This window comes from Clarias gariepinus, chromosome 5, assembly GCF_024256425.1.
Source record: "Clarias gariepinus isolate MV-2021 ecotype Netherlands chromosome 5, CGAR_prim_01v2, whole genome shotgun sequence".
Taxonomy (NCBI): domain Eukaryota; kingdom Metazoa; phylum Chordata; class Actinopteri; order Siluriformes; family Clariidae; genus Clarias; species Clarias gariepinus.
The window spans coordinates 19,907,659-19,932,255 of record NC_071104.1 but is presented as its reverse complement, the minus strand read 5'-3'; the positions used below and the strand labels follow the sequence as shown (position 1 = coordinate 19,932,255).

The following is a 24,597-nucleotide window of genomic DNA, read 5'->3' as shown; positions in this document are numbered from 1 at the left end:
GCTCCCTGAACTACTCTTTCACAATTGGGGCTCAATAAATCCTGCCATCTTGGAACATGGAACATTTGATGAAAAAAACTGTATATTTAGATAAGCAGCTGACCTTATTATTTTTTTTTTTACGTTGCTGAACCTAGACCTGACCAAGAGTAGCAAACCCAGATCATTTACTCCCCCCACAGGCTTGTACGGTAGGCACTAGGCATGATGAGTGCCTCTCTTCTTACCCTGATGCACCCGTCACTCTAAAACAGGGTAAATCTGGATTCATTGAGCCACATTCAATTCAATTCAATTCAATTTTATTTATATAGCGCTTTTAACAATGGTCATTGTCTCAAAGCAGCTTCACAAAGATGAAAGAAATTCAAAAAAATAATAATAATAAATAAATAATAATAATAATAATAATAAAATCATAAAATATTAATTATAATAATAAATTGTGTATGTGTGAGAAAAATGTGTCTAGAAATTTGAAATTTCTCTGATGAGCAAGCCAAGGGTGACCCCAAACACTGTCTGGAAGGCTATTCCAAAGCTTTGGAGCTAAATATGAAAAAGCCCTACCCCCTTTTGTAGATTTTGAAATTCTGGGAACTACCAGAAGTCCAGAGTTTTGTGATCTTGAGGAGCGTGGCGGATTATAGCGTTTCAGAAGACTAGTTAGGTATGTGGGAGCTAAACCATTTAAAGCCTTGTATGTAAGTAATACTATTTTGTAATTAATTCTAAACTGAACAGGTAGCCAGTGCAGGGATGATAATATTGGGGTTATATGATCACATGACCTATGCTTTACAGTCCCTAGCAAATTAAAGCCTTTTTCCCTAATTAGCCTTAGTGATAGGGGTTTTCATTAACAATCCATGGAATTATCTTCATATTGTGTGTGGAAATGCTCTTACTTTCACTATCAAATTAGCTGTGAGTTCTACTTTTCGTTACTTTTTTTTGATGCAAGACATTCCTGAAACAGAGTAACATCTTTGCCATGACCACAGGATTTGTCCCCCAATTTGGCATCTTTGTAATTACTACCTACTTAGACTGCTTAAGAAACATAAATTTGACTAATTCTATTGTCAGGCGTTTTTAGCCTTTACGAGCTGTTGACAATCAAGTTATTATAAGTGCTTTATATTGCAGGGTGACACCTCCATGAATCAGACTTGTTTGTCCAGCACACCATGATGCTTGAACGGATTTAGTTCTGATGAATTTGCAGGCTGGATCAAGAAACTTGAACACTTTGTCTGCTAAGTTCATACACAGCAGTCTGTGATGCACAGTGTTCTGATACATTTCTACCATAGCTAACACTTTTCTGTTGGATCGGACCAGACAGACTAGCCATTGGTCCCAAGAGGCATAAATGATGCTGTCACCAGTTTACTGTCTATAACTGATTATCAATGTTACTCAATTCACCTGAAGGTGGCGTTTATGCTGTGGCTGATCGGTGCATTTTAGGTCACTTTGTTGTGTAGGGCCGTGAAAGTTCAGTAATCCACCACTAGATGGAGACATTTGCTCATGGACACGTTCGCTCTCCGTCTCATTGTGTTTGACGGCTACAAGCAAGTTTTTGCATTCAGTAATGTCTTGGTTATTTTCTCTTTTAAATCTGTTTATCTCTAAAAACGTTCTTATCCATAATTTTTTAGTAATATTGGTAGTTTGCTTTTTAGCTTTTGTGTTGCGTTTTTACTTAAAGCTCAGTACTGCATTTAACACAGGCCTCAGTAGGTGACGTTTGGCGTTATATAGTGATGTATTTCCCAAACTTCCACAAAGTCTGTCTGATCTTTTAACCATTTTAAATTTTAAAGCAAAATACTTGCTATTCCGACCCATCTTTTTTATTATTATTATTATTTACCACACGTGTATGTTTCTTCTTTGTTGTTTATAAAGATGCCATACAAATAAAATGGACTGATTATTATTTTTTTTCTAGTCAAGGTCATAATGAGAATCTGGAACCTATACACAGCAAAATCACTGGTGAGTGTAAAGTGTTGAATTACGACTGAACAGTGTTTAGGTAGGTCTGGATAGACTCAAAGAAACTCTGAAAGTGTTCGATCAACACTAATGATATTTTTTCTGTGTATCAGGAATACAGTGCATGAGGCGGCATGAACAGGATGCCAATTCATAGGAGGGCACAAGGAGCACATCTAGAGGTGATTTATCATAGCCAAGTCACATAGCCAAGTTCTTCTGTTTAGAAGAAAACCAAAGAAGGCAAAAGAAAACACTCTGGTATGGGAAGAACATGCACAGAAAAGCCGTACAGACAGTAATCCAAGCTCAGCATCGAAACTTGGTGTAAAGTAGCAACACTGCTGTGACAATGTTATTGTTTCTTGTTTCTTCTGCTGATGTCTTTTGCAAATCAAAAACATTTAAACATTTCCCTTTTCTCCCCAGTTAATGACATAAAGTGTTATTTCAAACCTTTGAATTATCACATGCCATTATCAAAAAATATGAATATGAAAACGATATAGACCTATAGTATACCAATATGCCTATAGTAAATTAAATAAAGTAGCATGTCTTTGTGTGTCTGTGTGTGTACTGACTCTCATGAAATAAGACATGACGAAAGAAGGTAAAGAAAATCCAATGTGCTGTGTGCGCTTAAAGATCATATGCAGATAAAGACAATGCAAGCACTGTCTCCAAAAGAGGTATCTCAGTTAAGAAACCGCAATTACCAGACATATGAGGAAAAATAAAGAGCCCTTTCACAAATTTAAAGTATGTATGTGTGTGTGTGTGTGTGCGCACACTGGCAAAAAAAGATGTTTTGTGTTAGTTATAACATTAGCGTTTCGGCAGTAATTACAAAAATAAAGAGTAAAGTAGAGTAGTTAGGCTATATGATGCATAAGCACAGAAAGTATGAGAGACATGCATAACGAATGAGTGCATAATAAAAAAGAAACATGTGCAGCATACACCTTATATAAAATATTACAACAGTGTTTCATTTGTCAATGACTATAAACTAGTTACAAAGTCATGACATCATATGGAAAAATATACTAAAGTCAACTTGGTTCCAAACCACACATGTACAATTCCCCTTCCTTTACAGTGAGAGTGACATTTTGTCTCTTTTCCTTCTGTCCATGGAGGAGACCAACATGCTCATTAACATTCCTGCCTCAGGGCATGCTGGCACAGGAACAAGGCAAACGGTCTGAGTGTAAGAATCTGTCATTCACAATCCAGGCAGAGCAACAGACTCATGGGCTCAACTTGCTTAAGATCACTCAAGCATAATCCACCAAACAAGTCACTTGCAATATTCCCCAAAGCTTGACCAGGCCGTGTGCACTCATAACCAGAATGACACAACAGTGTCGAGTTTAGTGTTTTGCTGACAAAAATATCCTTGAAGTAATTTATAGTTAAATCATATGTTGCAGAGGTTTGGGAAATTAGGACTGCTGCTGCCTTGGTAACGGGGTAGGGATCAGTATTCAGGCCTGTTATGACGAGGCACTCAAGCGGACATACACACAGCAGTGAGGAAGAGTGAAAAGCTGACACTCCAGCCAGCTGTTAGACCCTGTTTTCACCAGCACAAAAAAAAAAAAAGATTTAACAGAAAAACAAATTAATTGTTGCACATATTAGTGATTAGCTAATAATATTATTTTTGTCTCTCCCTGTTTGACATCGATCAGTCTTTTACAGCTGTTAGCAGTCTTTGAAAGTATGGGCTTTGAGCTTTGATGTGTGAATCCTCTAGGTCAGCTAGCGTTACAATCTTCAGTGCTACTCTTTAACAAATGCAGCAAAATCCTCAGTATTGAAGTCCTACACTGTCTATATAATTGCAAATCTACAATGTTACAAATTTTGTCAAAATATATTTATATTAAATACTAAGAAAGAAAGAAAAGAAAAGAAAATATGTGGTGTCTAGGTGGCACGGTGGCTTAGTGATTAGCACTGTCACCTTGCAGGGTCCAGGTTCGGTTCCTAGCCATGTTCGATTCCCACCCCTGTGTGCATGGAGTTCACATGTTCTTCCCGTGCTTGGTGGGTTTTCTCCAGGTACTCTGGTTTCCTCCCACAGTCCAAAGACATGCAGATTAGGCTAATTGGTGTTCCCATATTGCTCGTAAGTGGAAATGTGTGTGTGTGTGTGTGTGTGTGTGTGTGCCCTGCAGTGGATTGGCACCCTGTCCAGAGTGTACCCCATCTCATGCCCTGAGTCTCCTGGGATAGGCTCCAGGCCCCCCCGCAACCTTGTATACAAAATGAGGCAGTCTAGACGATGAGTAAGTGGGGATAGTGTTTCATCCAATTTATTTCCAGTGTTCCCAGCACCAGGTTTGGAGGACCAGTGACAACCCTGACCATTCTGAAAAATGGTTTCTGAAAAGAGCTGAATGAATGAATTCAAGAATATATGCAACGGTTAATGGTCTCTGGAGCATAAATGAGCAATGATCTAACGTATTTGCTAAATCAATTAATATCTGTTAAAATCTTTACTTACTAATCTGTTGTAGGCCTATTCATTCCTCAGTATGTGGGATCACGAAAATATACAAATTAAACCTGTAGTCTATAAACAACATCAACAAGAAATAATAATAATAATAATAATAATAATTTTAAAAAAAAACATTCTGGAGAATATTTTCATGATCAGAGGTGCACATTCCCCACAACAAGCAGTAATAACCTAAGCAGTTTATAAACCACACACATTCTGTTCTTTCTATTCTTATCCTGTAATGGAAATAATAGTGTGTACTAGACTATCCTGCCACTACATAAGCCGTTTATTGGAGTTTTAAAGTAATTTAGGAGCGTAAATGGTAGAAGGGAGTAATGTTTACGTCATAACGTACTTTGGAAACTAATTTTTTTTTTCAATAATATTTTTTTTTAATGCCAAGAGTTTATAAAGCAGACTGTTTTCTTTTACAGCTGTTAGCGTGGATCAGACAGTACAGGAAATCAACAGCGTGATGAAACTAATGTGATAAATCTGAAACTGTAAATAAAGAGGCTATTAGCCGGTTAGCAACTGTAACTGAAGCCATGCTTTACATCTTAAAACTGCATTAAAGTGTCTCTTTCGGGTCCTTTGATGGCTGAGATAATGTGTGAGAACGCACACTATGAGTTCGTACTGCACATAAAGTGTTTTCATACTAGTCTGTGGTCTGGAGTGAAGGAGCGAGAGGCTGAACTCCACGGGAAGGGGGTGATAGAGAGATAGAGGGGGAGATATGGGGAGGGCAGAACTGGGAACAAGTCGAACATCTTGGTTGCTACACAGCACAGCGGCTCTGAAACTTTTCACGTACCAACTTTTCTCTGGAAAACGAAGCGCGCGGGCGCGTGCACACACACACAAACACACGCGCGCGCGCGCTGAGGTGGAGAGATTTCGTTCACAGGCTAACTGTGTAAAACTTGCGCGATGTGTGCGTGAAGGACTGCAGAAGTTCTGCGCTGCGGGGAGATGCGTGACGCTCGGGCTGTTCTCTGAGAAACTCCGCGCGCTGAAGATTGAAGAACATGAGTGGATTTTCAGTTCGGCTTGCACGCGAGAACCCGCGATCTGCGTCTGATCATAGTTAAGTTCAAGCAAACTTTGTCGGCGGAGTGAGGTGAGCTCAACTCTTTTCACTTACACTTCGTGTTTTTCCCTTTCTTACTTTTGTTACAAAACTTTCTTAAAGGCCAGTTTGTAAATTATGCAACATTACACAGTGGCTCTGAATAAGGTTTAGCGTATACAGTAACACATCTGCACTTTGAATATGTGAACTGCTGGAGTGCTGTTTCCTCATAACTGATATTCGTATTTTTCTCTATCTCCCGCTTGTTCATTTTTTATATTAGTGTGCAAATCAGGCTTGTGCAATATCAAAGACATTCACAACCCACTAAAAAATAATAATAAAATATCAATTATTATACAACGCACCGAGTTGTACTTAATCTTCCAGTCCACGTTATACTATGCAGTATAGTATTTCCATGTTATTTTTCTTGTTGAAGTGCACATCAATTTTAATGTAAAAGCAACACATTTAGTGTGTGTGCGTGTGTGTGTGTGTGTGTGTGTGTGTAAAATTTAATGCGATGCCCAGTTGAGACCATTAGCATAAGAAGAAAGGTCTTAGTGAATTTGCTATTGTGTGGAATGAGGAGTTCCAACAGTCAGAGACAGAGCGAATGAAAGGCTGTAAAGAAATGATGGGCTATTCAGATTATTCAGCCCTGCTTGGTCTCCGGTCATGAGCCTCTGAGATGTGGGACGGCTGCATCACTTTTATGTCTTAGGCCTGCTTTTCTGTGCGTTACTTCAATACTCGCCCGCTCGTTCTCTCTTTGGTGTGTAAAATTTAATGAACACAGAAAAGGGAAAGCTTAGAAAACAAACATGCATGCGATCTACTAGGCAGTAATAGAGGAGGTGTAGAAAATGCAAGTGACAGCTTAGTGAAAAGTCTCTCATACTGAGAGTGCAGAACTTCACTTTTTGTGTGTAAAGTAAACAATAAAAGGTGATGTAATGTCTTTAGATCATGTGCATTCCAACTTCATTCGTTTCATCCTGAGGTTTAGTGTAAGTGTAAATAGTGAGGTGCTATCATTGTTTGTTTCCTCACATTGTTCTCCACTAACTAACTACATATCCTTGTTTTTAAAAAATGGGGTGTGTTTTAGAATATAAAAACTGAGAAAAATATAAACTCAGTAGTTTCACATTATCTTAATCAATTAATATGCATTCATTTATGATTGGAATATTAGAAATAGAGAGGGCACCTTCAAAAATAGTCACTTTCAATGATCTTTATAAAAATGACCTCAGTTTTACCAGAGGTCACCAGTATACAGCACACAAGCAGTTACCATTGTTAAACTTAAATTAGAGCATTAATGACATAATCAGGTGTTTAGAGAGCTGTAAAGTTTACTACATAGAAAAGATGTGCTTTTAAGCTGGTAGACATAATCATCACGTGAATATATTACAGTTACAAAGGTGGCTCTAGGGTTTTTCATGGGGCCAAAAAAATGGGTACAGAGCATTAACGATGGACCGGATGAGGATATATACATTTGTGGTGAGCTCATTCAAATTTCAGAAAAGCTACTGAATGAGTAAAGAAAAATGAACCCTTACTCTGCAAGGCTACAAGCCTTTATTGGGTTAAATGACAGCAGTATGATATATGACTTAAAGCAGGATTCTGAAATAGTGATTTGCTTTTCACACTTTGTGTTTACCATTAAACAAGACTGGATATTGTAAAATATAATTAATTACCAAATAATGTGTAATACTGAATGATAAACATATACACATTATTTAAGACACAAAACATAATTGTTTTCATTTAAAACATGCAAATGTCTAATATGGTAATTAGCAATATATAAAAATAATATGCATATACGGTGTGTATAATTATATATATTTAAATCAGCACTGTTTTGAAAGATAATAAGGGGTTTGACTAATTTTTTTAATTAGGGTTTATTATTGCCATCTTCTTACTGTTTACACTGCATTCTCTGAGCATGCTGCAGATCCACTCATGCTAAACATGCCCCACACTGTACCATTCATAAAAATAATCATGCGCATGAATGGCCTAAAGTTTCTTCATTCTGACACACACCAAAAATTGGTTTAGTTACTCTATTCATTGACTAAGTTTATATTTGTGAGGTTTTATTTTTTTCTATATGTGGCTTCTTTGAGCTGTATTGTGTGATGCTTGTGTTTGGGTGCTTTGCCTGCATAGTTTGGCAAGATTAAATTAACTTTTCATTTTTTCCATTTTGTGTCATTCTGGGATTTCGGAAAACAATGAGAGTGTAATTGTATTTAAATAACATGATTTATTTAAAATAAATAAATGATTTCAGATTGCCTCTTCTGGAGGAAGGGTGTAACATTTTTTATTCCTGTAACTGATTGGATTCTAAAAACATCAACCCTATGAACATGTAAAAATTAGCTAGCTTAAGTGTAATCTCTGCCCATTAGTGGTGTCAGAGTGACCAATCACGCTGTCAGGAAGGCATGCCTGAACAGTCCATGAGCTTAGCTCAAACCACAGTCCTTGTGTCTGGGACAATGTTAGTGTCAGAGCTCAAATCTATTAGCTGAAACTGTGAGTAGTGGCTGAAGTACACTTGTATCTCCATGTGAATTGATGGGACCTCAAGTGATCAGCAAAACAGCAGTGTTTGGTACAAATCTACAGTGTTCTTAGTGGTTAGTTCAGCCGGAGATGGTGGTAGAGTGTTCAGGAAACTGAGGAGTGTGAAGAGGGCTAACCCCTTACATGTCTTTATGCTTTCAAAGAGTGAACTCTCAGTTTCATCTCTTCAGAACTGGCCATTGGGGCATAGGACAATTCCAGCATTTTATGGTGGCTGTCAAAGGTCCTTTTAGACATTAGCTTCATTCTCACATGAGTAGCTTGGGTTAATTAAGACCAAATCACATCCAGTTTTTAGCACTAAAAAGAATTTCTCTTACTTTTATATTTACTCTTGTGCAGCTATGAAGGCATTGGTTGCTCTTGGTTTATCATCAGAAAAACCATCAAAACCACATGCTTATCTTTGCAATTATCTGTTAAACCCATTCATTGATAAATAAATTCTAAAACTATGCCTAATGTTGCCCTGCAATGGATTGGCACCCATCCAGTGTGCAAACCATCTAGTGCCCAAGTGCCCTGAAATGGGCTCCAGGCTTGCCGTGACCCAGTCCTGGATAAGCCATTGGATGAATGAGTATCCCTAACATAAAATAAGGTATATGCGCAGTTAAAAGTGCGCCATTTCTTTTTTCTTTTTTTATTATTATTATTATTTATTTTTATTTTTCCAATTTTCTCCCCAATATTAGTCGTAGCCAATTCCTCCCCGTCGCTAGGGGGCTCCCCCATTAAGGCTACTACTACCACTCATTTGGGAGGGCGAAAACAATTTTTTGGGGAGGGAGGACGAAGACTTTCCCGAGTTTCCTCGGACCCGTGTGAAGTCAGCCAACCGCATCTTTTTGAACTACTTGCTCACGCACCATTAGGGGCGGAGTAACACACTCGGAGGAAAGCGCTAGCTGCTTCTTCCGCGCGCGCGAGCTCACAAACGCCCCTGATTGGCTGTAGAGCCGTGATTAATGTGGAAGCGCAAGTACTGTACCTCTCATCCCTCCCCCCTGAGAGAGCTTGGCCAATCAGCTCTCTCTGTGCCTCCGGCTGTGAGAGGAAAACAGCATCACCCGGGGTTGGAACCAGTTAGGGCGAGTACTGTGCCAGTTCTTTTTTATAAGTTGTTTTATTCCTTCATTTCTTTATTTTTTATATTTAGTTAAGAATAAAATATGTTTTTATCTGCTGTTATAAAAAGGAATTATTGACTGTGTGGTGTGAATGATACAGCTTGATGCAAAGCAGATTCTTTTAATTATTATGTTTTATAGCTGTATTTTCAAGGTCTTCTATTAAAATTTTTTTTTTAATGGTTTATTAGTGTATGATAGAAGTTCCTGTTATTACTTATATTATAACACCTATAAATTCACAAGCATTTTTACTTTTTCCCTAGGAGAAAGCTCTGACTGATACAAAGAGACACTGAAGATGTCCTTCCTTTCTTTACAGAAAGATTACCCAGTATATTAATGGATAAATGTCTTTTTATGGGTAATTATGTCATTTTTTAAGTAATGTATTTCAATTATATGGCAGCATTCACCATACATGTCCCACTGAATGAGCCATTAGTATAGAAATAATACATTACAAAGACGGGATTAATATAAATCTTTGATTTGTGACGTTACTGTCAGTTTTTCTTATATAAAATTAAATCTTCTGACCAATCAGATTTGGGAATAAAATATCACTGTGGTACATTAATCTACAATGCATGTCTTATATAAAGAGAGAGCCTGCTGAAATAATAGTCAACAATAGGACTCCTAAAATCGAATGTGTAGTTTATCTGTTCAAGAGGTAATTAAAGCTGTAATGACTGGTTGTTTTAGTTTTGTTGTTTAGTTGTTGTTTCACCCTATTTTCTTGATCTGCATTTAACTTTTTTCACTTGTTTCACTTTTGAATTATTGAAAAAATAAAATACTGTATAGTCTATACAGTATATATATATATAAACCAAACCGCACACACACCCGTGATTCGTGTGAAAGAAGACCAGGCAGAGTGTGTGAAGGATTTATTTCATTACTTGAAGAAGAGTAAACATTATACTTACCAAAATTATATGTCTTTGTGAGCAATTAAGAGGAATGCTATCCCTTGTAGCTTATTTTTAAACTATGAAACAAGTTCTTCATACAGTTGACCTTGGGTTGACGAACTTTAGAATGACCTAATACATGAACATTGCACTTGCTCAACTACTGACTCATTAAGGAGAGTGATGAGAATAGAGCTGAAGGCACAGTGAACTTTTGGCACCATACAAAGTTGTCACAAATTGTGGTTTCTGAAAAATATGTATTTTGATTCCTTAGATTCTGACAGTGTACTGTACATCTATGCAGTACGATACATGAAGACCAGCTTATATGTACAAGATAATTTATTTCCAAAGGCTAAGTTAAACCAGATGATTTTGCTTCACTCAGGCAAGGTTTTAACAGCAGCACGCAGTGAAAGGATCATCATAATAGTCATGGTGACATCTTCATGGCATGTAAGCTGCCTTGCTCCTTCTTTCCCTTACCAACATGGACTCAAACAATGGCACACTGTTTCACATGGTGGTTGCCAGGGCTAATCTGATGCAGAAGCCTATTCTGAACTGCGCAGAGCCCTCAGGCAGGTTGGTAAAACCTTCTTAAGGGAAATCTTCTGTTTTTGCTTCTAAGACAGGATTATTGGAAGTGCAGCAGACAATCTAAGCCAGTTGTGATTTATTGGGTGGCCTCCCATAGCCCAACTTGCCAGGAATCAAGTGGGCAGATGGATCTCCCCATTATGTTCCCAAGGATGAGCAGGAGCATCTTAAAGGAGTGTTGAACCCCTGCCAGGCCAAAGACTCCTTTTCATGAGTCGTATGTGTTAAGCAAGGAAAAGCCATGTGGTAGTCTTTAGCAATCAACCTATCCCACTCCCTGACACACACATCCACTCCCTCTCATGGCCTTTAGCTGAACGCTGTGCTGGATATTTGCCGAGCGAAGGCTGTTCACTGAGGACTTCATTCATTATGCCCACTAATATCAAGATCATCTGCTATCCTGTCATCATCCATCAACACCTAGTGTAACTAAATTATGTAGCTCTTTACAGTATGTGAAACACTCCACACTGAGAGATAACTCTGTGAAAGCTTTAAGGTTTAGGAGAAGGGCCACATGGTGAAGTTATCACATTTTCGTTAAGGTTTTTATGCTGCTAGGTGCTTAACCGGTCACTTCATAGAGGAGTTAGTTTCTAGGTGATCAAAGATCAAGGACTAAACTGGCATAGGGGTGTCAAACAACCGGTATAATTTTCTAGCCCACCCCACACACAACATTTCTCTACAAAGCCCCTCTTTCCTGTTCCCAGATGACACACTGCTGACTCACAACTCAGAGAGACGCTCAGACAGATGGATGTCTCACAATGAGTGGTAACATGCTCCACAACCCTGGTGAGAGTGTTGAGCAATTTTCAAAAACATTTTCTGCTTTAATTGCCCAGTCCTAGGGAGCTAAAATCCCTGAAAATAAATTAACAGTTTACATGTTTTTACATAGCTCATAGTCTGCCTTGTTAATCAGTCTACTAAAGTTTTGTTAATTATGCTTTTACTCATTATATCATTTATAAAAACAGCCTGTCAGCATAGCTGATCACCAGCATAACAAGCATACTGACTATTCTATTTGCACCAATCCAGCTTATCCAGTCAGGATTTCATAATCCTCCTAAAAGGGATTGCTGGTGGACCAAATATACAAACATCAGACCAGCTTTATCCAGCAGTAACCATCTTTAATCAGAATGAAAATTGTGGTGCTGTTTTTTTTTTCTCTCAGCAGAGACGTTGTTACTTCACATTTTTTGGACATTTTCATTGTGCCCAGTGTAAAAAAGAAACACAGTGTAAATGATGTTTCCCACTTTTTTTTTCTCTTCATCATTTATCAGCTTACAGTAACATACTGTAGATTATTTCCAAAAAGAAGCCAAATGCAAAAGTGAAGTAGGACATGTAATAAATTAAATAAATTTGGAGGAGGGGAAGAGATTTTACAAAAATCAGGCCAAAAATAGCAATGTGCTATTTTCAGGATAGTTTAAACCACATGGACCTCTATTATGGTCTGGATGGATGGTTGTAACTATTGCGAAACTAAGTATGCACTATGGGTGCACTATGTTACTTATGTTGCCATTTTCCCTAAACCTATATTTATGTATATTTATGGTGTTACACTACGATGTTAATAAGAATGGCAGAGGGTGAGAGGAACGACAGCTGAGTTTGTGACAGGAAAGAGCTAACAACGCCACTTGGTTTAATGATCCAGGCAAATGGTGCTAAGAGGAAACAAATTCCTTCATACGTTTTGTAATGTGACAATCAACAGCTGTGACCTAGGAGTCTGACACACATTATCATCACTGAGCTTTACTTTTTTTTGAAACCCATTTGTAGCATAAACGTAAGTCATGATTATTTAATTAGCACCTTAAATCTACATAGCTATGTTTCTCCTGCAGCCACTGCAACAAAGTATTTTTCCTCGTGCTTACGTGTAGGCTGTGAAGCTAACATCTGTTTTAGATTGAAGGGGCACAAAGAGCTCAACCACAGGATATTGCATTTTATGTGGGCCTGGTGGGGGAAGGGCAGTCTCATCCTTTCGACACTGGTTGTCTTTTGACCTTTTTCATTTTGTTTAGTTTTTTCCTCCTCTCCAGAGGTCAATAATATTACAGATGAAATCCAAATGCTACCTCATCAAAGCTTGCTTGTGTATAAGAGACTTATACATGCGCTGTTAGCATGTAGCACATCTGGTTTTAATAAACCTTTATATCTACTATTGTCTAGCTTTACCTCATGATGGTTTTGTTTTTTTATTATTTTAAGTCACAGGCTAGATTATTGGTAATTCCTTAAATGATTAGTACTGCTGAACAAAAAAATGTTTGAAACAGAGCTACACAGATAAACGTTAATATTGCTTAGTAGTCTAAACTGAGCTTGTGTTCAGCAGTCAAACTAAACTTAAGTGGAATGAAAGGCAAAAGCTAAACTGAAATCTCTAATTTTGAAGTATATTTAGTATCTCTCCTCAAGGACATAGGCTGGGTGTGTGTTCTGGAATGCCATAAAATACGACTCCTAAAAACTATTATTTGGACATAATGTACTACTTCAACCAATAATATATGGCAGGAAAAATGCTGGCTAGTAAAAAGTGGATTAAATTAAAGGTTCCCATGCTGTTACTGTCAAGCAGAAGACCATATTGATAGACAATTCATAGTGGTTAGGACCGACCTCAAATAAACAGAAATGTTCCACTTTTTGTTGCAAACTAAATGAACTATGAGTCTGTAGACTGACTCAGTCTACTTATTCGTGCAAAATAGAAGTGAATTTGTAATGAAATAGGCAGGGGTATGTCAAAATCAGTTCTCTTTGATGCTTACAGTCCATACATTTGAAAAATACGCATGTACAATTATCTTCATTATCCTACTGCATGTCTACAGGGAGCCAGCAGACACATGGATATAGAATGTATTTTTCATATGAAAGCAACAGATCACATTGCAAAATAGAAGAATGCTAAAATTCTTTTATTTTGTCTTTATTTTCTAATTCAGTACTAACAGAAGGCAATCGTATGTAAAGCACATTGTTATAACTAAAACAGTTTACATATCTGTGGTGAAGCTAGCATGAATGCAGACATTTTTGCCTAACCCTTTCTGATGACATGTAGTTGTGTGAATGCAAAAATGTGATTAAATACGGGAAGCCTGAAAGAGGTTATTCATCAGGCACTTGTGGCTGAACCATGGGGCTCAGTAGCATAAGGGGAACCAGCACACAGACTCCTGAGGAGGATTAGCTGCTAACTCTGCAGGGTCCCATAGCATTGAGACACATGGACCCTGACGTTCTGATCTTTTTCACACACTTCACTTGTCAGAGCAACCATCCAGAATGAAAAAGGGAGCCCTCTCGCCATTCTTTCACCCTAACTACCACCTGTCAACTCAGTTTTTGACACCTGTACTATCCCATTAAATCTCAGCAGCCATGTCAAAGGGTCAGTCTCAGCCTTGTTCTTTATGGCATGACATGGGCAGGTGTTGTTGCTATTTGAAGGCAAATTCCCAGATCACTGGTTCCTAGTGTGCTGTTGTTGCTGACTAGTGCTGTAATTTCTGTTGTAATGCTGCTGTAATTTCTGGTTTCTTGTTGAAATGTGGACAGTGTTCAAGGATGAATCTGTTGTCTTGTTCAGTGATTGTACTTTTTACATATTTAGCCTTTCTCCATGAAGGTCCAAGTTACTTGACAGGAATGTTAAGACATTGTGTTTTACAGAGGATGATATCATATAATCATGAGATCAGCAGTTATTAGTACATTAGGATTATAAAGAAAATTTATGTTATTCAGATGAAGCCCAGAAAACACATTCAAAGGGGTGTTAGTGACATAAGATTGAAAATGAACTTTTTTTTTTTTTTTGCTTGGAAGAAGTAAAACAGATGTTAGCCAAGACTAACAACTTATCTCAAATCCGCTTGCCTTGGCAGTACAATCTTCAGCTGGCATTCATGAGAGGTGATGAATATGGTCTATGTTCTGCTTAAAAGATGCTGACCATATAAAAGTTATATCAGCATTAACCATGTTACACCAGCTAAGACAATATTTAGGACTTGTGAACATTAATGTAGTCCAAATGTTGAGTAAATTTGAGATTTAAGATCACTGTAATGCAGTATGATTTCCCGAAATTAAAGTCTGTATGACTTTAACCAGATTGTTTTTTCAGGCCTGCATCAACTTTTTAGTTTGAGTAAAGGCATCCATTTGGCAAACAGGATCGAGTCAGTTGGAAATTATTTAACAGTAATTCCCTTTTTTATTTACATGATGTATTAGTACATTTAAATGCTGGAGTTCAGGGCAGTAAAGACCACTATAAAAGCGAACAAGTATTCTCATATGCCACCCAATTTGGACAGCCAAGTTTTAAACTTTGCCAACAGTTGTAAAGTCTTTGCACTTTGAGTTGTAATTATTACCTTAAAATCTGCAGTAGGCTTAACATTGTTTGCCTGCATACCAGTTAACAGCATCCTTCCACACTTTTATGTAGGTTAATATTTGCTTTACTCATCTTGTAAACTTGAGGATCGAAAGAAAACAGTGTGACTTCATTTTACCCATCTAAATCAGCTCAAATAGTATAAAATGTATTATGTATGTCATTAAACTGGATATGTTACAACGCAAGTACAATACATATTAGCACAACACATGCCTGAGTGCTTGACCAATTAAATCATTGATAACATCTGTTCTATAGCCACTTTCAGTGTCCTTGCTGATTAGCTAAAGAGCAAACACCATGGATAGACTTAATCAGTGTTTGAAAAGCTTGCAAAGAGAGACTTCTTTCAGTCCCTGACCACCACTTGTTTGCACTACACCAAGGATAATCTTGTAGGTTCCACAAAGTTAAACAAGCGGCACACTGCCAAGTCATCTGCTCTCAGCATGGCATTTGAGTGTAGCATTGGCAGAGGTCCAGCATTTTTGTAGATTTTTTTTTTTATAATCACTGTGCTTCATCTTTGTTGTTGGGGTATACTGTATTTAAAGGAGATTACTTAATCACTTTAAACTATAGTCAGTAATGGTGGTTAATGAGGGTACGGATGAAATGATGCATTTCTCTTTACTTATTTGGAATGTTTTGTGCACTTACATCGTGAATCCTACTGCACAGTGTTTTGTTAGGTAGCTGCAAGTTACCATTTCCCCTTCATTCTTCTCGTACTAAAGCATTTAGCCTTTTGGCTAATTACAAAAATTTAGTGTATCAGCAGCAGTATGTCACATTTGCTATACAATATACATTGTTGTACTTTCTTCTCATCCTCAGACTCTATTCCCATCATGGACTCAACAACCAGAACTGCTCCAGAGAAGAAGGAGTGCAAGAGTTCAGGCCTGGATGCTAGCAGCTTTTCTGACCTTCCTAAGAAGCCCTCACCCACCACAATGTCACGAGGTGTGCAAGCCTATTGAAAAACAATGTGTTTCACCAGAAAACCTCACCTACTCTCTATCAATATTGAGTAAGAGAACTGTCTTAAAATATATGCTCAGATGATGTTCACCTTCAGGTGAGCTAGACTCTGGCATGAAATTGTAAGTAGGAGATGATCAAATGCTTTAAAGGTGACTTCAAGTATAGTTATCAATTTTAATGAAACCAGCCCTACAGAGCTTGTCTAAAACAGTCTGTCAATTGTATAAAAAAGGACAGTTCTGTGAAAGACTTTCATAAAAGTTTTAACAAAAGCTATTCCTCAGTACAGCTGTATTAATTTAATAGTTAGCGGATGCCAGTTCATGACTCATTGCAAATGGTTTGTCAATTTAACATTTGACTCAATGGTCAAAAAGAGAGACTGAAGAAAAGAGGGGAAAAGTAGCACATGTTTAAAAGATGTCAGTGAATGTGTGATGAAAAACCAGACTAACAAGGTTGAAAGACCTTGTTCTTACCCCAAGAGAATAAATGTTATAAATTACTTAAACAGCTGGTGGAAGACTGGTCCACACTGTCCATCAGAGTTCTCTGACAAACAAGAGCATGGCAAGAGACTTTTGAAATGCTAATAGCCTTTTCATATCTGTGTATTTTACTGTTTAATGAAAGACTTGGTGGCCTGCCATAAGAAGGCAATAATCATTAATTGTTAAAGACGCTGATGAAAATAGGACATGTTTTACGGGCTGTCCGTAGTCATCAAAAACCAACATGAAAATGATATATGCTTATTTAAAAATAATAATCATAATAATAATAAATAACCAGACAAAATAACAGTTGATAAAAATATGGCAATAACACTGATTAATAGAGTTTATTATGTTAAAGGTTACTGTCTAGTGTGTGTGTGTGTGTGTGTGTGTGAGGGGCCATAGCACAAGATGATTATTAATTTAATAGTTTAAACTGATCTATTCTCTCAAGCTGTTTCTTCTGGCATTACATGTGATAGAGTAAGGAATCAGATCAATCAATGCAATCTCCACTCTACTTTTTAGAGGTTAACTTTAACAAGTTTGTAATAGCGTCAGGTTAGCAACTGTAAAGTTTCAAATATATACATTGATACATTAAGTATTACACCACCACAGTAAGAAAACCTACTAGAAACTTTATAGAATTAATTGCATGAGAAATGCACAGTATATAAAAAAAATTCTTTTTAAATCATAATAAAATTGAGATCAAGAGTGTGAACTTTTTGGTTGCCCTGATGTGTGACAGTCAGTATCTCCCCCTGGGCACTGTGAGTTATTGCATTTTTAGTTATGTGGTGTGTTTACAGGCTTTACAGAACAGCTCACCGTTGTGAGAGCTTTCTGTACAGCCCTAATTTTGGTTAGTTATACTGTTAGTTAGTGTGTATAAATTAGTGCTAAGCTACTTTTAGTGATTCAGTGGGCTTTATAATTTTTTTTATTTGGTAAATATGACATCACTAAATAATAATATTTAATAATAAAACCATAAGACATAATTCACAGGCACTGTTGAGATTAGTTTTCAATTACAGTGGCAGTGTACTTTAATAATATTAAGGATAAATCTTAAAAGCAATAATGCAAAGTGTGTGTGCGTGTGTATGTGTAGACATACTGATCAGCCATAATATGACAATACAAATCATTATTCCCAGTATTGTGTACGTTTCCCCTGTGCCGCTGGAGCAGCTCTGGCACCTTGGGGTGTGACTTCACAAGGTCTCTAGGGGTGTACTGTGGTATCCTGCACAAGGACATTGGAATTGGATCATTTGGGAGATCCAGTGCCAATGAGTTGCGGAGTGGAGTCTCTATAGATCTGACTTTAGTTTGTCTGGTGCATTCCATGGATGCACAATCAGTTTGGGATCTGGGGATTTTGGGGGCCGGTTTGGCAGCTTTGGATTGTTTGTCTGCTGGGCTCCATGGCACTGCATTGATTTTTTTTTTTAGCAATTTGTGCTGCGTTGGTAGCCTTTTTTTCCCGCAGACATGAGTAAGCTATGAGTGCCTATGATCCTGATGATTTTTTTTTACCTTTTGCCCTATTGTAATACACCTAACTCAGAATATTAACATTATGCCTAACATTGTTCTCTCCTTATGCATGATGGGTATTGCTACATGAGAGCTATGAGTAAGTTAATACCAGATTTGAAAAATTATTGCACCGTTTTCAGTACTTTGGTGCTTATTTTCCCAGTCCACCATTTACCATGTGTTTTTTAACCCTTAAATTCCACAGACTGTACTCTTTGACATTGGTAGTAACGAGTAAAGTTACATTTGGCCTAGAATTTAACATTTCTGAACTCTTTTTCAGAAGGTTAGATGTCATGGCATGACTTGGTAATTAATCCATACTGTACCTGCATTTCTTCTGATCCTCCACATCTAGTTTTTCATGACTTAAACCAGCATGTTCTCAAAGCATAGATAAGTTACAGGTGTACTTAAGGTAGTGGTTTCAGAGGTAGACCCTTAGAGATTGTATTTCATCACACCGCATGCCTTGACATTAGCTTAAATTTCAGTAATGATTACTGCAAGTTTTTCACTGTGTAACCTCTCATGTTATGTGGATTTTGAAGAAAAGAGCATACTATAGAAAAAAAAAGGTCTGTGCTGACATGTAAAGCTTTGCTTGTTTTCATTGAAATGGCTATGTGTCTTGGTTGTGGCATGTGTTACCTTCTAGTGCTTTGATACACTAATTAGGGCACTTTATTTCTCCTTGGTGAGTATCAGAGAGGTAGGCGGGGGATGGCAGGGGCAGAGGGCCCTCTGCTTAGCCATGCGGCAAGTGGCCCCGGGGATGGGGAATGCACTAAGGGTCAGGCCACTGGTAGAGAAAAATGTGGCTTAAAAAAGCTGCTCCATCCGTAGCCCACTCTAAAGGGACAGCCACTAATCTTCCTGAGAAAGGGATTTATGCTCTGTTTTTCCCCTTCTTCTCTTTCTCTAAATGAGGCCCTTCCACCACTCTGGTTCTTTGGTTCTGTGAAAAGCAGTCAAAGAACAGAAATCATTCACAGGTTTAGCAGTCTAAATCAAGGACGACTTACCTATCAGGGTAAAGTGTACTCTGTTTAAGCCTCATCATTATGAAAAGACAGCATTTGGGTAATGCTGCTTTAACTTTAATGTGTACATTTTACACTCTGATGTGTTAGCATTTAAGATCATGGCTTGCCAATTTTGGACGTCAGTCATTAAACTGTAGTTTTTTAATAACTGGTCTAAAACTAAATGTTAGACCTTTATTGTTAATCTATGTTAATCTATATCTCCAGTCTCTATGTTTTATGACTTTGTGTCTATCGGTGTCTACATTAAAGTATACAGATTTTTAGATGATCTACAAAAAATATCAGCTTTTTTGGTGAAACAATTGATAATTGAATGCAACCCTATTTTCAGTTATAACACCCAAACTGAGCACTTTGACGTACACAAAAAAAACCCGAATTATTTTATTGGCTTGAAATATTTAGGGGAAAAATCATACACAGTAGTCTGCATATATCAATACTGTCTCTCCTAATGTCCGATATCTGAGAAGTCTTGGAGAGAGCGATTACAGGAAGCCATATTGACTCAGGCCAGTTTTCTCTTCCTGTCAGGGGTAGAGCTGCCCAATATCTGGAACTGACTGTTTTCTTCGACAGGGCAGATATATTTTCAGTGTGGGACATATTCTTATTTTAAAGGCATAAGCTGAAGCCTATAGTTCTCCTAAACTGTAAGGTGACCCAAGAATATACATTATTTATAGCACTGGCTTTCATCCACGCTTGCAGTAAAGGCTTTGTGACTGTAATAAATGCATGTGGTGTTGAGTTAGTGTCTCAGCTGAGTTTGTATTGTCAAAGAAACCTGTGCTATACTTTTACTTTGCTTTCTGACTTTATGTGAACAATACCTTTTTGACCAAAAGTGAATTACCAAGTGATGGTGATTTGTGTTGAGATTAACTTGTGTGGGATTATATGTAAAAAGTTAACTTTTTTTTTTTTTTATTAAAGTTGCCCACTCCACTTCCAATCTTAAATTTCATTTAGGTTATTGGCTAGCACCAACAGGGATTTACAGATTAGACATGGGACATAAATGCAGAAGGATGTCTTATCTTTTCCACCTTGTTTCTGTAAGTAAGGGTAATGGAGTTCAGTTGGTATTCAGAAGAATCTGAGCGAGAGGTTAGGGATATTACACTTTCTTTAACACTTAAGAAAAGTTAAAATGAATGAAATTGTGGCCTATATAGAGAATTAGGTTGGTTATGGGGGTGTCCTCATCATTTTCTCTTAGAATAAACTTGAAATAAACCCCATGGATTTCCTCCACTATTTTGATGTTGGCACTTAAAATCGTGTGGCAGATTTTCAATATTAAAATAACGTGAAATAATGAATAATATATTTGTACAGTTAACTTGTAACTTCTAAAGAATATTTCAGAGCTTTAAAGCATGCTACTTAAAAGCATATGGAAAAAAAAGTTTGTGATTACAGAATAGAAAAACCCACTCTGATTTGAGACACATAGTAATAGTCTTCATACACATTTGAGTGCTGACAGAGATACAACTTAACTCCCAGGAAGAAATAATACATAAATTACTTCAAAATGAAAGTACATCTCTGTGATATTATTTTAATGCCAGAAGGCTTTGCTGCTGCTTCAAAGCCTCTAGTTAAAAGTCAAAATGAGGGCACTTTAGGCAATGTCTGCACACATAAATCTCTCCATACTGGAGAAGTCCACACACATGGGGTCCAAAGACAACATGTTACATTCCAAGTCATTTACAAGCAGTGGGAGAGAAGTTGGGAGCAATATATGGATGCTTTAGGGGATTAGACAGCTCCCCCTTTCATTCCTACTTCGTTTCTCCCACTCCTTTCTTCTTCCGCTCATTTTTAAAGGCATGCCTTTCCTTGCATGCATGATTTAATCCTAGCATCAGACTCAGGGATAGTCCTTTCCTGTTTTCTCTTCCCTGTGTGAATCCATCGACCTTAGGTTCTGTCTTGTTTCAGGTGTACTGATGCACACTTATTTAAAAATCCAAAGACAGAGTAAATATATCTGTAAATATACACTCAAGTGGCATTGCAATCTGGTGCTACTCCACTAAAGAGAAGAAAAATGTGTTACTTGTGTCAATAGACAACTATCACCAGGTAGTGTGCAGGAAAGACACAGCAAGCTGTGTTGTCTCCTATATACAGGCACATCTGTACAGGCACATCTGTGCTCACTATAATGAAAACATGGTGTCAGCCAGTACCCACATCGCAGCTCAGAGCCTAGCCAACAGATCAGTTAAGCGTAACAGAAAGAACATGTCTGAAGTCAACAAAGTGAAAAAAAAGAAAAATACATACCACAGAGAAATATTATGACTTTCATGAAATAGTACTGTACCTACTTTACAGTGTAATATTTTGCCACTTTTACACCTCCTTACATGTCCTTTTGATGCTTAAAAAGCAACAAAAACATTTTACATTGCCTGGCCAAAATAACTTATATAATAACCAGTTTTAGCTGTAATTATGGAACACAATGCAGTGGCCAATTCATGCATGAAAATGATTCCGTATGTTCCCTGAACCACTGAAAGTCTTAGAAAATGCCTTTGCCATCAGGGAGAACCAATTTATTCATACGATAACCTGGTCATTCAGTATATCCATGTAGTTAGCTGACTTCATTTTATTGACAAATTTTAGACCAGACCAACTGAAGCACCCACCGATCATAACTCTGTCTCCAGAGGCTTGTACAGTCGCCACTGTACATGCTGGGTGCATCGCTGCATGTGCTCCCCTTCTTACCCTCAAGCCTGAGTGGCCTTCTTATGGCCAGAGAAGGCTGTTTTGTCTCAATATTTCTGAGTTATCGGCACAATGTGAGTGTGGAAATGCTCTTATAGTACTTTCACTATTAAAAATCTGTGATTCTTACTGTGATTTTTTTATGATGCAGTTTTACCAAGCGTCTAAATGATCTCTGATAATGGGAATTTATGACTTTTTCTCTGACCACATTTCTTCCACGATTTAGCACTATCCATCCAGGCTCAACTAATGTGTTGGATGGTTCTTAACCTAATTCCAGTCATTTCGGCAATCTCCTTTTTTTCCAGTCCCTTCTGAATTGGAGAAAAAGACCACAAAATTTTCTCTATTTGGTTAATAGAACTTTTGAGATTTAAGATCTATTTTTTTCAATGATTGTATTCTGGAAGTTGCCTAGAAAGCTCACTTCCTGTCCTATATTATCAATAAACACACTTATGAACCAAATTAGACACTTTGTGTGAAAAGACACTTTCGGGTCAAATAATGATTTAAAAACATTCCAGCATTTTAAAAAGTTTTAGCTAAATATGTTTAGACATATACCTCCTTTACATACCTTCATGTCATTCTTGGCCTGTCAATCTCAACAGAATGATGAAGAATCTCATATTGGTATTATATACATTACAGCACAGTAAAATTCTAACTTTGCATACATTTGCATAATATTCTTTGCATATCCCAGCTTGTATGAAAGTTGAGGTCAAAGGACAGGATCAGTCATGATACATTGCCTTCCGGAGCAGGGATAGTTAAGGGCCTTGATCAGGGGCTCAACTGTGGTTTAGCTTTAGGACTTATCAGTTCTCTTTAGTAACCCAGAGCCTTGACCATTGAGCCACTCCTGCCACTAGAATGGCCTGAATGCTAAATGGTTCATGTCTTAGACTAAGGGCTTTATAAGAACAAATATTGTTACAGAAGGCATTTATTTATTTATTTATTTTTATTTTTTTTTCTTGCAGTAATTTCCCAAAATGGAACCTTGTGCCACCATAAGCAACCCTCCAAATATAACAGCAAACATACTAAATATAAGTTATAATAATGCTAAAACAAATAATTTGAAAAAGGTTAATACCACTACTAATGAGCCCCATGTGACTATCCAGAAACTTGCCTATGTCCCTAATTTAATTTGTTAAAGACAAGCACAGGATAGTCTGACAGCACTGGTCATTACTGTACTCTCTCCAAAGCCCTGATGGTTTATAGAAAAGTGTGTGACCAGCAAAATAAACAGCAAGGGATGACTGTGTAAACAGAGGAATCCCTCAACTGATGGTGGACAGAAAGTCAGACCTGGAACATGAGGAGGTTTAGTCATTCAGCCAAATAATGAGTGTATGTGAATGGAACTGTTATTGCACTAGCCCATGCATGGCCTTACAGTGTGTGTCCCACAACATGGTAAAGTGACCTCGCAAGATGTGTGTATTGTGCTTAGAAGTGCATTGTGGTTTTTGCAAATTAAGGCTTGTTTTTCATGAGGATGAGGTCAAAGCCCAAGAGAAACTGAGATTTGTTTGGACAGAAGAGAGTTGGTATATTTTGGCTTTCTGTCTGCAGAGACACTAGTCTGCTTTTAGAACTCGTGTCTGCTTTTACGCTGATACACCCTTTAATTTCGAGCCTAGTCGATGTGTGCAGTTTGGCCACCATGGTTTTAAAAAAAGGACAGCATGAGCATTTACTCATACACTGCTCCTGACAGAAAGTGACTGAAAGATTTTGTTAATACTGTCTGTCTGTATGTCTTTGCATGTCTTGTCACATGTCCACATTACTCTTCCCTTTATGTGTGATCAGTTAGTAGCAATTAGAGGTGGCCTGACTCTGACTGCAACATGGCCAATGAAATCAGAAACTTTTCTTAGTCAGGCCCCAAATAATAATATTTTCATTGAGTTAAACATAGGTAAGTTTTAGCCTTAAGCACAATGTCAAAATAATGGAGAAAAATCTTTTTTATTTTTTAGCTTAGTTTTTTTCTTTTTTCTTTAGTCATTGCTTTCTTGAGCCTATACCAGTAACAGTGGGCATAGACCAGAACTATTTACCTCAGATGTGAGTTCAGGCATACCAGGCTCACACACATTCACACCTATGGGTATTTTTGTATGGGCAATTCCATTAAAAACCCATGAAAAGAGAGAACATGGGCAACGCCATACAGTGACCTGATCTGAATATAGTGAAACCTTGGATTGCGAGTAACGCAGTTTGCGAATGTTCAGCAAGACGAGCAAAGACATTTTGATTTGGAAAACGAACAAGTCTTGATGTACAAGTATCACGTATCACCCATGCACTCCTTGTTTTGACGCTGAGCATCACATGATCACAATTGAGATAATGTTTTTTCACTCTCTTGTGCTGCAGAATTGCGGGT

General features: G+C 37.6%; 1 protein-coding gene across 2 annotated transcripts in view; it reads left to right on the top strand.

Annotated features, from left to right (window-relative positions):
- The first annotated feature begins 5,292 nt into the window (after nucleotides 1-5,292).
- The window catches only part of gli2a (GLI family zinc finger 2a), a 64,239-nt gene continuing 44,934 nt past the window's right edge, over nucleotides 5,293-24,597 (top strand). Inside the window, exons 1-2 of one of the 2 annotated variants that reach the window (XM_053496589.1) lie at nucleotides 5,293-5,651; nucleotides 16,178-16,306. In XM_053496589.1, coding sequence (XP_053352564.1) covers nucleotides 16,192-16,306 — 115 coding nt within the window. In that variant the 5' untranslated portion in view covers nucleotides 5,293-5,651; nucleotides 16,178-16,191. Of the gene's footprint in view, nucleotides 5,652-16,177; nucleotides 16,307-24,597 lie in introns of those variants that run through there. The other variant, XM_053496590.1, reaches the window with a different exon arrangement.